This window comes from Ambystoma mexicanum, chromosome 1p (genome assembly GCF_040938575.1).
Source record: "Ambystoma mexicanum isolate Mex_15411 chromosome 1p, UKY_AmexF1_1, whole genome shotgun sequence".
NCBI lineage: Eukaryota > Metazoa > Chordata > Amphibia > Caudata > Ambystomatidae > Ambystoma > Ambystoma mexicanum.
The window spans coordinates 164,119,452-164,135,417 of NC_090921.1; the positions used below are offsets into that span (position 1 = coordinate 164,119,452).

General features: G+C 46.7%; 1 protein-coding gene across 7 annotated transcripts in view; it reads left to right on the forward strand.

The window, feature by feature from the left end:
- DLG4 (discs large MAGUK scaffold protein 4) overlaps positions 1 to 15,966 on the forward strand; it is a 1,400,174-nt gene that overhangs the window by 1,253,487 nt on the left and 130,721 nt on the right. For 6 of the 7 annotated variants that reach the window (XM_069645917.1, XM_069645954.1, XM_069645945.1 and 3 more), the window contains 4 exons: positions 6,328 to 6,375; positions 9,809 to 9,856; positions 10,096 to 10,234; positions 14,388 to 14,544. In XM_069645917.1, the coding sequence (XP_069502018.1) occupies positions 6,328 to 6,375; positions 9,809 to 9,856; positions 10,096 to 10,234; positions 14,388 to 14,544 (392 nt within the window). The remainder of the gene's footprint in view (positions 1 to 6,327; positions 6,376 to 9,808; positions 9,857 to 10,095; positions 10,235 to 14,387; positions 14,545 to 15,966) is intronic. The other variant, XM_069645907.1, reaches the window with a different exon arrangement.

The following is a 15,966-nucleotide window of genomic DNA, read 5'->3' on the forward strand; positions in this document are numbered from 1 at the left end:
CAGTTGGAGACCCAAATGAAGACAAGGGAAGCCTTCTCTGTGAAAGACAGCCACAGGTTATTACAGGGTCACGAAGAAGACAAAATGCTGCAAAGGTCCCCACAGTCCGGCAACGACAAGCAATTGTACAGCTACTCGAGTGTGGAGTTCGGGCTGTGCGGTTCAGATTGTTTGCAAGGGTCGAATTAGGAGTTAAATTGGTTCAAGACTTGGTAACCTCTTGTTCGGGTCCGTGTGTGATGCTCCAGCGGTTTGAGTCAAGGTTCATTGGTTTGATGCAGTGACCTTGGTGATCCAACACAGGGTTCAAGCAGGTTGTTCGAGCTGAACAGATGATGTGCTCCGCTTGGCAGCAGGCAGCGTTGATCCAGTTCGACAGGAGCGATGCAGCAGTAGTTTGAAGAAGTGCCAAAAGCAGCACCAGCCAGTCTCTCTGGGTCGCGTTCAGTGAACACGGCTCAAATGCGGTTTGACCTGTTTGAAGTGGTAGAAATGTGGCTGAGCTCTTCCTCCAGAGACAGTTCAGGTCCTGCTCTCCCAGCCTGGGGAGCTTTGGTGTAGAGTGGCAGGTCTTGGTCCTCAGCAAGAGTTACCTTCAATGTGCCCTGGGAGTGGGTAGGGAGAGGAGCTTGTCTCTGCCTTCAAATGCCCCTTCTTTACCTCAATGGCTCAGGGCATTGGAAAGATCAACTCTTCCAAAAGAGGTCCAAATTAATTTTTCCTTAAGTCTTCAAGTCCAAAAGTGAATATATTAAGGAGTGGGAAACTCCCTCTTTTATAGGTGAAAGTTCACAGATGATTGGATAAAAGCAGGTCTGCTTTAAGGGGCCCATGGGCTTTACCTTCTCGCATCATATACCCAATATGCTTTGTACTAAAGAAAGGGGGGGTGACAGGATGGAAAAGGGGTATAGAGAGACACAAACACAAGATGGTGGAATCTTCCTTCAACTACGCTGAGCTCGCTCTATCTACACTAGCCCTGCCCCCTTCCCTTGTCCAAAGGCTCCATTGCTATGCAACCCCCCCTGGCGTGAGGCTACTCCTTTTGTGTAGGGTGTGCCCTTTGATTCCTGTTTCCCAGGACGACTCCGGCTGAGGGTTTGTCTTGCTGGAGAGAGGTGTTACCTGGGCTCACAAAGGATCTGAAGAGTGGCACTAGCTCCTGTTGTGCTGGGTGCAGTAAGGCAGTCAGTCTGGGGAGAATACACATAGCCTGTTCATGGCTGAGCTGGGCTCACAGAGTTGACATTTGTATGATACCAATGTATGTGTATTTAATAAGGAGTGATAATAGCCACCATACCTTAAAGTTAGTTATGGCTTATATTTAAAGGTTTTCCACTGCCACCGGTATAGTAACTCATATGTGGTTTGGGAACAGAGGTGCATATCTGAAATGCAGTCACTGCGGCTGTCAAGAGGGCACCTGTGACTCCTGAACCTGTTCTGTGCCACTGGAGAGCAGGCGCTGCAGATCAGGATACTGATTCAGCCGTGTTCTTTTGGCTTAATTTTAGCAAAGTCAGACGGTTTGCTTTGTAAATGTTTGTTGACATTAGTTTCATAGCAGATGACCAGTTTACTCGCGCCACAATAAATATAATTTTCAGCTGTCTCCCCCAGTCAGGATTTTGGGAGCTATAAAGCCTTTCCACAAGTCTAGTAGAAGTTGACCTGGATGCAGGAGAACGTACTTGCAACAGTGATTCTTATTCTTTTAGGCGTTTGTGTACCTTTCGCCAGACCACCCACTTAACCACCTCTTTGGGGTTCATAATAATTACCATAGAGAGGCAGAATGGATACTTAGTCATGTACTCCATCTGGTTTGGGAAGGGTATGGTTCCATGCATATCTCCATTTGTTATGCAGAGAATAAATGTGGTCCAGTACTTCATCCTTCTGGTGCGGATAATTCAACAAGCCTGGTGGATTATGATATGATATGATAGATTATTTATAACGCGCTTAATACCCAGAGTTTTCTAAGTGTGGACCCGGGGATCGAACCTGTGTTGCTCCGTGTCGTCTTGCTTCCAAGGTGAGAATCCTAATGCTTGCATATGCTTTGTAGCCATAGTGTGAATTCTGTATGTAGGTGAACTCTGTCTGCACATGCATTCTTAGCCCTAGTGTGAATTCCGTATGTAGGTGAACCCTGTCTGCACATGCATTTTTAACCCTAGGGTGAATTCTGTATCTAGGTGAACCCTGTCTGCACATACATTTTTAGCCCTAGTGTGAATTCTGTATGTAGGTGAACCCTGTCTGCACATGCATTTTTAGCCCTAGTGCGAATTCCGTATGTAGATGAAACCTGTCTGCACATGCATTTTTAACCCTAGTGTGAATTCTGTATCTAGGTGAACCCTGTCTGCACATGCATTTTTATCCCTAGTGTGAATTTTGTATTAGGTGAACCCTGTCTGCACATGCATTTTTAGCCCTAGTGTGAATTCCGTATGCAGGTGAAACCTGTCTGCACATGCATTTTTAGCCCTAGTGTGAATTCTGTATCTAGGTGAACCCTGTCTGCACATGCATTTTCAGCCCTAGTGTGAATTCTGTATCTAGGAGAGCCCTGTCTGCACATGCATTTTTAACCTTAGTGTGAATTATATATAGAGGTGAACTGTGCCTACATATGCATTTTGCATCATTGCAATTAACTAGCATGCCTCCCCTGCTCAGTAATTGCCTTGCCTGCTCCCTGCTCCTCTTAATCACCATAATACTGTCCAACATGCTGCCTCAACATCCAACTACCATGTGCGCGACCTTACCTAACTCCAATTCATCCAACTGCTTACCGCTAATGATAATTGAGGCACCCTTAGTGCCACCAGCTAGCATCCCCTGCCCCACTATAGACAGGAATACTAGACTCAGAGCTAGATTAGCCAAAATCTACGAGCCACTCGCCCGCTTCGTGCCCACCACAAAGAGACCTAGCACCACTCCCACCCTAGCACCACTCCCACCAACCCTAATAACTTCAAACCTAAATTATCTCTGAACCACCATACTAAATATCCACCTCATCCCACTAACCAGAGAAATACTAAACCCATACAGAAGTTGTCGGCCTCTACTACCACTACACCTATAGTGAGCCCTCAAATCAAGGGAGCTCTAATCAACGCTAGATCATTAGTAGCTCATGCAACCGAAATTGCAGACTTAATTATCAATGAAGACCTAGACCTCCTTGCTATTACAGAGACCTGGCTCCATCCGGCAGCAGGCCCCATGCTTATGTTAGCAGTCCCTGATAATTACACTATCTTGAGACAAGACCGACCTAACTCTAGAGGAGGTGGTGTTGCCATCATTCATAAATGTAGCCTTCCTATAAGAGTAGCTACCACCATCAGTGTCCCTTCCTGCGAACTACTCTCAGCCAAGGTTCCCATTACTAATGCCCAAACCCTTAACATCCATGTGATCTATCGCCCTCCAGGCCCATTAGGTACATTCGATGAGGATCTTAACACTATCCTATCTACTAACCTAAAAAACACTACACAGGCGCTCACCCTGGGAGATTTCAATATGGGTTTCAACGACCCCGAAGACCAAGCCGCCATCACCACGCTTAACACCCTTACTGAATTAGGATTTACTCAAAGAAGCCTAAAACCCACCCATGACAAGGGAAGAATACTTGACTGGGTGGCTGACTATAACTGCCTAGCCAACATTACGGACATCTCACCACTAGCCTGGACCGACCACCACTTGGTATCATTCATGCTGTCAACCACTAGACCTCCTCCTATGCAGTCCAGTAGGGCCCCACCCACTCTCACGAGAAACAAAAAGAGCATCACGGTGGAGAGACTTATCCCCAACCTACTCCCCACACTCAACTCACTCCCTGACAACCTGGATCCTGAGACCCTAGTTGAGGAATATAATAAAATGATATCCACTTCCTTGGACTTAATCGCCCCTCTCAAACTCAGGCCAAGCAAGCCCAAAACACACTTGAACAACTAGTATACACCATTCCTCAAAAACTTAAGACAGAAAAAAAGAAATTGTGAAACCATCTGGAAAAGAGACCCATCAGTAGCCAACAAAATCAAATTCACCAAACTAGCGGCCCTGCATAAAAAAGAAATCATCCTAGCCAAACGTACCTCCTTTGACTCCCGTATCTCCCAAGCCAGTTCAAACATGAAGGAACTATTCTCTATTCTGAAAGAAGTGGAAACCCCCATAGCACCACCAGACACCTGCATTAAAGATAAGAACCGGTGCACCGACATCCAAAATGCCTTAGCCAACAAAATCGCTATGTTACAAAATAAAATATCCGATTACAAGTGAACATACCCGATTCAGTTTTACAAAAGTGACCATCCTCGAAGTTGGAAAAATCATCTTGTCATTGAAGCCCTCTAACTGCCAGGGAGACCTATGTCCAGCACAGCTCATAAAAGACGCTGCCCGCGACCTCTCCCCATTTATTACAAAGCTAATCAATGCCTCCCTCTCCACTGGGTCCATCCCAACCAACCTAAAACAATCCTGGGTTCTACCTTTACTAAAAAATCCTACCCTTGACCCAGCTACCCCCACGAATTACAGACCCATAACAACGGTACCGTTCCTCCTGAAAATCCTGGACAAGGTAGCCTATGTTCAAATACAAAAGCACTTGGAAGAACACCACCTGCTAGGAGCCAGACAATCAGGATTCTGACCCCAACATGGGACTGAGACAGCTCTCATCGACCTTAAAACACAGATCGATCTGCTCAGAGACAATGGCCAAGCAGCATTACTCCTCCTCCTCGACCTCTCTGCAGCATTTGGCCTGGTCAACCATTCGGTCCTTTGCACTCACCTACACACGGCCGCCCATTTCTCCCCCGAGGCCATTACATGGATTAGATCCTTCCTCGATGGCAGAACCATGAGGGTTTTTTTGCCTATAGATGCTGCAGACCCCATACCCAACACCTGTGGCATACCTCAGGGCTCCTGTGTCTCCCCTACACTGTATAACATATTTACCAAGCCCCTTTTCGATGATCTGGATCATCTCGGTATCACCTACACTAACTATGCAGATGATACCCAGATCCTCCTTCTGCTTTCTGGAGATTATGGAAAGGATTTGGCTTTGGTGAATAGGGTTTACATCATCATCCAGGCATGGATGGCCACTCACGGTCTATGCCTGAATGATGATAAAACTGAACTCATCACCTTGGGTACTACTGCCAGCCTAAAGAAATTAAGCCCAGTTTACTCATCCTTCATGATTGATGGCAACACCATCAGAGTGGGACACGAAGTCAAAACACTGGGCTTCTACCTGAACTCCAACTTCTCCTTTATTAGACAGGTGAACTCACTAGCCTCCTCCACGGCTTACACGTGCAAATTGATCCACACAGCCAAACCTTTTCTATCCGTCACCAGCTGCCTGACCTTGGCCAGAGCTCTCATACTATCCCGCTTAGACTACTGTAACGCGCTTTATCTTGGAACCTCCAAAGCCATTACTAGCAAGCCTCAAACCCTCCAGAATAATGCACTCAAAGCGGCCCTGGGCATCTCCAGAAGAGATCACGTCACAGCACACAGCCAGCAGAACAACTGGACCCCTATCATAGACAAAATCTCCCTTAAAACTGCTTCACTCACCCATAAGTCCCTCAATAACGCGGCCCCCATCTACCTGATCGACAGATTACACAGACTGACATCCTCGAGACCGACAAGGTCAGCATACAGAGACTGCCTCTCCGTCCCTAACTACAAACGCTCTACCATAGGAGGTAATAGCTTCCCAGTGAAAGCGGCGAAACTGTGGAACTCCCTACCACCCACTCTTAGAATGGACTTACCCTACCAAAACATCCGCTCCAAGATGATGTCTTGGCTGAAGACAGCTGCTATCTAAACATACTGAGCCAGGACGTCTCTCCCTCCTGTCATCTGGACACACAATTGTTAACTGTATATTTGTATATATTGTTTGCTCTCCTCCATTACTACTGTGTATATGCCATGTATGTATTTTACTGTCTGCAACTAAGTTTTGCAAATTCTTGTATCTGCTGCGCCCTGTTACCCTAGGGTATTCCAGCGCATTACAAATAATAAGCAAACAAACAAACAAGCACGTTGCCCCTGAGCTATCCTCCCGAGATTAGGACTTAGAGAGTCATTATGGTGCGACTCTTCTAGCTCTCTCTCTCTGGTACGTTCTGTATGTCTCATACACAATCTCTTCTATGTCTGTCTCTTTGAGATGCTCTACAGATTGTCCTTAGTGATCTACTTTCTTGTCCTTTGTCTCCTTTTCAGCCTACTCTCAGCACATGGACAGCGAAATCAACCAGCCCAGCTACCAAGGCATGGCTCATCATGACATGATCCTCTCCTGCTCACCAGCAACATTAGCCACTCCTGCTCGTCATAACATGAAACTCTCCCAATCACCACCTTCATGAACCCCTTCTGCCAACTACTCTCAAAAAACACTCATGCTCACCTTCAACATTACCCACTCCCAGTCATTATCAAATGAACCGCCCTTGCTCACCGCCGACATGAACCCCTTCTGCCAACTACTCTCAAAAAACACTCATGCTCACCTTCAACATTACCCACTCCCAGTCATTATCAAATGAACCGCCCTTGCTCACCACCGACATGAACCCCTTCTGCCAACTACTCTCAAAAAACACTCATGCTCACCTTCAACATTACCCACTCCCAGTCATTATCAAATGAACCGCCCTTGCTCACCACCGACATGAACCCTTTCTGCCAACTACTCTCAAAAAACACTCATGCTCACCTTCAACATTACCCACTCCCAGTCATTATCAAATGAACCGCCCTTGCTCACCACCGACATGAACCCCTTCTGCCAACTACTCTCAAAAAACACTCATGCTCACCTTCAACATTACCCACTCCCAGTCATTATCAAATGAACCGCCCTTGCTCACCACCGACATGAACCTCTCCAATGCTCTGCTGAGCTGACCATCAACATGACCACCTCGCTCTCATCAAGAACATTAACCTCATCACAAACTAAAAATCCCACAACCGCTGGCTTTATTTTCTCTTGCACACTACCAACACAAACTCCTCTGTCAATGCCATGGATAACTACTAACCACCAAAATGACTGTACCTTTCACAGCCCCCATGAGCCTCTTCGATTCAGCACGAGGCACACACATGACTCCCATTAACCCCTAACAAACATCATTTTACCATCAGCATAAACCTCTCATTCCCCCATTGACATAAACCTCCCCTACTCACCACCAGCCTCTTCCTCTGACAACGACATATCACTTTCCCACTCTGCACCAACATGGACCTGCCCCAACTGGCATCAAGCTGTTCTGATCATCACTGTCCTAACGTCTCCCACTCACTGACATGACCCTCTCCTTATGACCCCCAACATTAATCTATCTTGCTAATCTCAAACACAACGCTATCCCATTTACCAGTGACATAAACCTCTTCTACTCCCCACAAACATTAAGCTATTCCTATAATCCATGAAGTCCACCGACATGAACCTCCCTTTTCCAACACTGACATAAACATCTCCTACTCATCACTGACATGAACCCCTCGCCACTGATATGAACCGTTCCTTTCCAACACTGACATAATCCTCTCCCACTCATCACTGACATGAACCTCTCGCCACTGACATGGACCGCTCCTTTCCAACACTGACATAATCCTCTCCCACTCATCACTGACATGGACCACTCCTTTCCATCACTGACATACACATCTCACACTCATCACTGACATGAACCTCTCGCCACTGACATGAACCGCTCCTTTCCAACACTGACATAAACATCTCCCACTCATCACTGACATGAACCTCTCGCCACTGACATGGACCGCACCTTTCCAACACTGACATAATCCTCTCCCACTCATCACTGACATGAACCTCTCGCCATTGACATGGACCACTCCTTTCCATCACTGACATACACATCTCCCACTCATCACTGACATACACATCTCCGACTCATCACTGACATGAGCCTCTCGCCACTGTCATGGACCGCTCCTTTCCAACACTGACATAATCATCTCCTCCCACTCATCACTGACATGAACCTATCGCCACTGACATGAACCGCTCCTTTCCAACACTGACATAAACATCTCCCACTCATCACTGACATGAACCTCTCGCCACTGACATGGACCGCTCCTTTCCATCACTAACATAAGATGTCGCCCACTCATCACCGACATGAACCTCCCCTGCCCTTCCCACTTAATTGAGCCTTCCTCCACTGGCATGAACAACTGTTTCTACTCACCACTAACTGGCTTTTCCACTCTCCTCTTCTTTCTCCCTCTTTCTTTTCCTGCCATCCTCTACTCAGAGGATGCGCCTCCTGCTTTTGTCCCCATATCCTACTCTTTCTCATCTCGGCCCATCACTTCATTTGAAGAGACGCCTCTCTTTGTATCCTCCCCTCTATGTTCAGTCTTTTCTTTCAGAGCCTCCTTCTCACGCTGCTCCTCGCATCTTCGTCTTTCATGACTGCCTCACATTTCTCCCTGGACTTTTTCTTCTCTTGACACCATTCTTCCCTCTGCATATGTTATTCTCGTTCCATTTCCCCATTCCCTCCATGTCATAGCCATCCGATCAGCTCGTTCCCTCTGATTCTCTCCTCCTCATTGCTACTCTCACCCCCTCCCCTTTTCCGTGCTCTTACCGCGGACGTGTTTTCTTCTCTCTGTATCTCCTTCCCACTTAACATCTCTCCTTCCTCCCTTTGTCACAATGTTCCTTTGCACACCCACTTTCGTTTATCAGTCCCTCCTCTCCCTCCTGTCCTGCCCCTCGCTCCTTGTCTCTATTCAGCTGCCTCTACCTCTCTGCCCCACCCCCCTACCAGTACTTGCTTTGCCTTGCACTCTTCCAGGTTCGTCTTAACGGCTGTTTCCTTCTCTGCCCCCTTCTGCTCTTTCGGTAACTACCTTCCTTCTCTTTCCCACCTCAACTCTCACCGCCCCTTCTGGCCTCTATTGGCCCTGCTCGTCCCTATGTAGACCTGCTCCCCCGTGTGCTCCCCTCCTTCCTTCTCTTTCCCACCTCAACTCTCACCGCCCCTTCTGGCCTCTATTGGCCCTGCTCGTCCCTGTGTAGCCCTGCTCCCCCGTGTGCTCCCTTCCTTCCTTCTCTCTTAACTTTCTCCCTCACTGCTTCCTTGCCTCCACATGCCTTACCCTGTGACATGGTCACCTGCCCATACCCCTCTCTCTCCTCTTGCCCTCTTCATCTCTCTGCCTCCCTTTCTCTTTCCCTTCTTCCTTCTACCTGTTGCTTCCTTTTTTCTGTTACCCCTCCTCTCCTCAACCCGGGTCTGTCCCTCCCATCTTTCTGCCCATCCTCTCCTTTGTTTGTCCCATTCGCTTCCCCCTCTTTGTCTTCTTTCCTTCTGTTTATATCACTTGACCTCGATCCTTCACTGCCCCAGTCCCCCTCTTATTCGAATTCTCTTTCCTCAACCCTACTATTCAGTCTTTCTTTTGGGCCATCACGCCCCCCCCCCCCGCACCCATTTCATTGGCATCACTGTTCTTTTGCATTCAGCGCCTCATCGCCAGTGTCTCCGTGCATCGCTACTCACTCTTGCATGCATCCTGTCACCATGTTCCCCATCACTTCCACCCAGTCTCTCCCTCCCACTGCCCACCTCCTCCTCCATCACTCCTCTGCTTTCTATGCTTCCTACTGCTGAATGATAGCCTTTCTCCCTCTGTTTCCTCACAGCCTATACTCAGCACATGGACAGCGATCTCAACCAATCCAGCTACCAAGGCATGAAGAACCTCCCATCCTTGGGAGCCCGCTCCCTCCTCCGCCGTCCTCTCCCCTTCCCTGCCTTGTGTTCTTTCTCTGCCTGAACCTCCTTGTTTACTTTCCTCCCCCTTTATACCTGTATTTTCTCAATCCCACCTTTTTTCCTCTCCCCGCTCCCTTGCTCCCCGTGTCTGTTATATTTCTGCTGCCCCGTCCAGCTGAGTGACTCGCGCTCTCTTGCTCTGTCTACTACACAGCTTACACTCCGCATATGGAGAGCGACCTCAACCAGCCCAGCTACCTAGGCACAGACTACCCCCAGGCCCTGACCCCAACCTCACCACGGCGGTACTCACCCATCCCCAAAGAGCTCATGGGAGAGGAGGACGTCCCCAGGTAAGCGGGCACGGCCAGAGGGGCTGGCAAGAGATGTTCTAATGATTGGGATTAATGGGTCACTTGTGTCTATTACACCGGCTTGTGAGGACAAACGCGATGAGCCAGGGGTACATGTTGTCTTTGTTGCGCTGTTTGGGGGAACTGACTCCATGAACCCTGAGTCCATTCTGTCTCCATTGCACTGAGTGGCAGGGTAGGTATAGATGGTCTAGGAGTTCATTAGGTCTCTGTCACACCAAGCAAGGAGTGTCTGGCTGGACATCAAATTCCTACTGTCTCTGCGGTCTGCTTAGTCTTCACATATGGTGAGAATCACATTTTTGTTGTTAAACCTTTCACATATGATGAGAATCAAATTTTTGTTGTTAAACCTTACGGCTAGTTTTAGTTCACCTTTAATCTTTTCAGGGTACACCTTGGTGGGGACAGCCTTGATGGATCGAGACCCTTCAGATTCTGTATACAATAACTTCCTCCTCTTTCCATTAGACCATCCAGTAAGGACTGGACGGTATCTGGACTTCATCAAATTAATTTCCTTCGAATTTTATTCATTGAAAATACTTTCCAATCGAATTGCATTTTCATTGAATAAAATTCGATAGATTTCGATGGATTTAATGCTTCGGGTTGGCGTTAGGGCAAGGGTTAGAAATAGGGTTAAGGTTAGGGCAAGGGTTAGAATTAAGGTTAGGGCAAGGGTTAGGGTTAGGGTTGGGTTAAATAATAAACACTAAAACGTTACAGGAAGCTGGCCAGTGCCAAAATACTTTCAGGTTTTCAGCACTGGACAGCTCCATGTAACATTTTAATGTGTAAAATAAATGCATGGAAATGCCATCGTTTACATTTAAAAGTACATATCCATCGAAACTTGTCCTTTCCTATATTCGATGCACAAGTTTCGATAGATATGTACTTTTAGATGTAATAGATAGCAATTCGATGTATTTACATTCGATGCATTTCCTTCGATGGATTTCCTTTTTGATTAAATATAATCGTTGAAAAGACCATACACCGGACTGGACTTGATTGACTACTAGTCCTTTTCTGTCTCTTGCACTGTGTGCTGGGGACAGACCCAAGGCACCACGTCTTCCTTCTTTCACCATTACATGGTATGTTGGGAACAGACTCTATGGACCATGAGTTCTTTCTCCTTTACTCCATGTGAGGAGGACGAACACAATAGATAGTGAGTCCCTTCTGTGTCTTGTAGCGTATGGTGAGGACAGACTCCATCGCCCGTATCCGCCCTGCGTCTTTGTGATGCTGTGTAACAGAGGCAGATCCTTCCAGCTTTGATAAAACACGTAGTGGAGACAGAATGGATTGTCTGTGGAATGCTTCCATCTGTGTTACACCATGAGTTGAGGGACAGATTCTTCTGGCTCCAATTGCGATCCTTATTTTTTCACTCAAGTACTGAAGTCAACTGTAAAATTCATAAATCACACCAGTGCAATTAAGATTGGACGAGCCTCGTTCAGTGCCATGCCACGTTTGCCTAGTGGTGGACCTAGAAACCTCTTGGCAGGTACACATTGTGAAATTAAATCATTGAAAACATTTATAAATCCGAGTTTTTCAGATTTTGAAAGAAAGATTCAGTAGCATGTTTAAGAAAGTAATTATCATTTGAAGAAAGGGTGCGTCTGTGTTGGACGGCCGAAAGCGAGATGTGAGGCCAGACCTGGTGTCTTGTGAAAACTCTTCCTGAAAATAAATCGCCTTTGTCCATAAAATGTCTCTAATTTCCATTGACCTTTAAATGAATAGTAAAGGGCTAAAGGATTTAAAAAACATTAAGCAGGGGCTTCTAATAGGGGCAAGGTTGTTCGGTGCGCAATCACATTGGAATGGAACAAGATGGGGGGGAAATGACCTAATTCAGAAACTGTTAAAAAAAGATTCTTCGCACAGCGTCCCTGAACCCTCACATTTGGGACCGCCTAAGACTTAGGTTGGACGCTGAGCAGACTGCTATTTGCTCTGGACAGCTGCAAGCCTTAGTGTGGGATCCAGAAGTTGCCCGTAGGAACCTCTGGATCTCGGCTAAGAGATCGTTTGCCCTGTTGTGCATCTCTGTATTTTCTGAAGGAGATCCAAAGATTCTGGTGTTCTGGTGTTGAAGAGCACGCGTGGCCGTTTTACATTACATCAAAGTTATATTATGCTACATGCATTAATAGCATTTCTGTAGAACACAACTACTGGTGAAAAAGGGATGAAAACAGACCCTTCCTCAGGGGTGTGAAGTGTCATTAATTTACAACACATGGAACTATGGTATGAAAAAGGGATCCGATAGGATCTAGAGTCAAATCAAACTATAGCACTATAGAAAGTGTCAATGTAAATTCCAGTGTTAACCACTATAGGACAATCATCAGAGCGTTTTGAAAGTTGCCATTCATTTGGCTTATATGTGCTAGCTCTGGGCTAGCCCAATTAAACTCCCAGAACAGTGGAGGTGCCACGTTGATTGCCCCCCCCAGACCTAACCTTGAATACAACATGTCATGATGTGTCTGTTTGCAGACCTCTGTACATTGAATTTACCCTACTGCTTTTACTACTCAATATATTATCTGGTAGACATCTTCTCTTAAATAGGCAACAGGTGGCTGTTGGCCCAGGTAAAACAATTGGGGGATTGTGTCCCAGTGTCCCGTCAATCACTTTTGGTCAGATACCGTATCGAAGCTTGATTCATAGTTGTAAACACTGCTGGTGTTAACTGCACAGTAAAGCCCTCCGTGACTTCCTAGTGGGCACGAATTCACACAATCCCTCCGTGGATTCCATCTGATGCTTGTCTGCTGTGGGGTTGATGAAAGGAACATCTGTTTACTTTTTCCAAAATGGTTTATCTGCAGTGATTCCATTTGATATTTTGAAGCCACTACATTTCTCTACAAGCAGAGAGGTCCTTTTCTCTCACCCGTTTATCCTCTCAAAGAACTCCTAGCTGCCGAGTTAAGTAGGAGTCACTTCTCCAAGCCAAAAGGGAAACCTCCTCCTTCCCAGCAGTGTCATTTATCGGCCTATAAATGCAGCAGCTAAAGTTAAAAGGAAAGAAAAGTACAACAGCCTCCTCATAAGCAACTGAAAAATACCCTTCTGTGGGAAATGTTTAAGTATGAATGTTTTATGTAGGAATAAAAAGTTCACTCAGGAAGAGAAATCTCAGATAACATGGAACACGGGTCCGACCGAGATCAACGAAGTTGTTATCAGAGCCCCTGCCCCTTCCTGCAATGGACAGCGCCCCCTGCCGTGGAGTCGTGGCTGCTCAATGTTCCCTGCTTAGGAGCCCTACCTAGCTATATGTCACTGTTTCAATTAAATAGGCCACTAAACTCATTTAGAAGAAGGTTATCCCCTGTGGGAATGCAATGTATTTTTAGAGCCCTGTGGGTGTAGAAGGGCTCCTGAGGACAGAGTGGGATCAGCCGCTCCTTTCCTGGTTCCAAGGAAGCCAACATGAAACGAAATTGTCATTGAAATGGACCAAGTGCGCCTCTCAAAGCAGATTTCTCCTTGACTCCCCCGTCCGCTCCCACACACCGGCCCGTCCTACGTTCAAGTGTGGGTCTAGATGAGACAGTCCATTTGCAGCCTACTTTTCCCAATATGGTGCCCCCACCCCCCACCCTTGGCTTAAGAAAAACAAAAAGAGTGGGAGCTGGCAGGCTTTGAATTATTCTGAACCTCTTAGATTGCTCTTGGCTACACTCCAGACCATTGCTCTTCAGCCTGACAAACCATTAAAGAAGGGGGAAAGACCACATTCAAATCAAGCCAGGCCCAGAAGGGGCAGTCCAGCCCAAGCTGCTTGGTGACAGCCATTCTGCACAACACGACAAGCATCCCCCGACATGTTCCCGCCTCATTAGGCAGCATCCATGAGGCCTAGCACGGGTCTCTTGGCCCAGCAGGCTCTTGGCTCATGTCTGGGCATACATGCCCCACTCAGTGTGACTTATCCAAAACAATAGAAATGATGGCTGGAAGGTTTTAAAGTAATAACCTCTGGCATTGCTCTCGGTAACCCTCTAGCTCATCCCTTGACTATCTGGTCTCTAATGTTAGGCAATTTGAAGATGTTGGGTTCATATAGGTCTCATCTTGCTTTACACAACAGGGAACCACGACGGATCGTCATTCACCGGGGATCCACGGGGCTAGGGTTCAACATCGTGGGCGGCGAGGATGGAGAAGGGATCTTCATTTCTTTCATTCTGGCCGGAGGACCGGCGGACCTGAGTGGAGAGCTGCGGAAAGGGGATCAGATCTTATCGGTAAGAATGGGTAAGAGGTGGAGGGGGCACAAAGTAAGTGTGCCTCCCAAGGTAAGAGTCAAGGGCACCTCTTACAAAATGTGCATGCACACACTCTCAATATGCAGGGACACCCTCTGTACATTCACACATACCCACCACATGCACACAGCAGCATGTGTGCAGTTACTCCTGAGACTCGCCTTTCTTCATACTTGTGGCGTCTCCTCCGGTATGCGAGAAGACTGGAGCATGTTTTGTATACTACAAAAATCTTGCACAAAATGCCTCTTCTATCGCCCAGGCCCAACCGCAACATGTTTATTCATCATCCATAGGTTGTGCTGTGTTAAAGGCAGTTCTAACACATTCCATACCAACAAAAGGGTGCAAGATGGGACCACAAGGAACTGGATGGACAAAGACTATAGGAGTCTGTCCCTTTTATCTATCTAATGGGATTGACCATGATTAAAGTTCAGTGCATGTTTGTTACTGCTCCCTCCTTTGTTTCTTTGGGCTCCCCCATGAGCTTTGCAGCTGAAAAATGTCTCCACTTTGCAGCTTGCTTCCTTACTCTCACCCCAGGGATTTTGCTGGCGTCATAAGCACTGGAATTATTATTTTTATTTTCCTTCTTGCTCTGCACTCTCCTTTTGTTCCCCCTTCCATGCACTTCTCCCCCTTCTCCCTCTACCCTGCACTTGCACGTTCTCAATGTCACTGGGCCTAGTAAGATCGTTGTTTTTGTTCTCCCCTGTTCCCTTTCCCTGCCTGGTCGCGCTCTGAAACACTTGTGTATGAGCGCGATAGAAATAAAATATCAATCAATCAATCAATGCTGCTCCTGCAATTCCCAGTTTTTGGAAGCTGACAGGGTTGCACTTTGAGCATGTGAGTTATCTAGTCAAATACAGGATATCCTGTGTCAAGGTTCTTCTGGAGTACTTAGTGTCCGTAGTAATCCACTTGCGTAGTGATGGAATCGATGCTGTGGTCACAGCCATGATAATTATTTACTCATTCTCAAAAGTTTATAAATACAGTCTTCAGTCTTACTGGAGGCTCAACAGTAAAAGCAGTCCACTAGCTGCCGGGATACTCTGCAATATCACACTGAGCTAGCTTAATCTATTCCCGCCTAAGGCTGGTTTCTGTTTAGTATTCATCCTTGGCCCATCATTCCATTGCAAAAAGTTAATAAGTGGAGTGAAAGGATGGATTGGCACACTCAACGAAAGGAAACCCTGATATCTTTGGGAAGTGTGGGCATATTTATAAATTATCCCTAGAAGTGCCAGCTGGGAAATGATTTGGGCTCAGAGGTCACAGTGTTTCCATTCCTCTACTCAAGCTGTGAAAGAGGGTTCTTCAATGTGACAATGCAAAAGGGCAAATATTCCCAATCGGTAGGCAAGTGCCACCTGTTAACATGAAAATGCC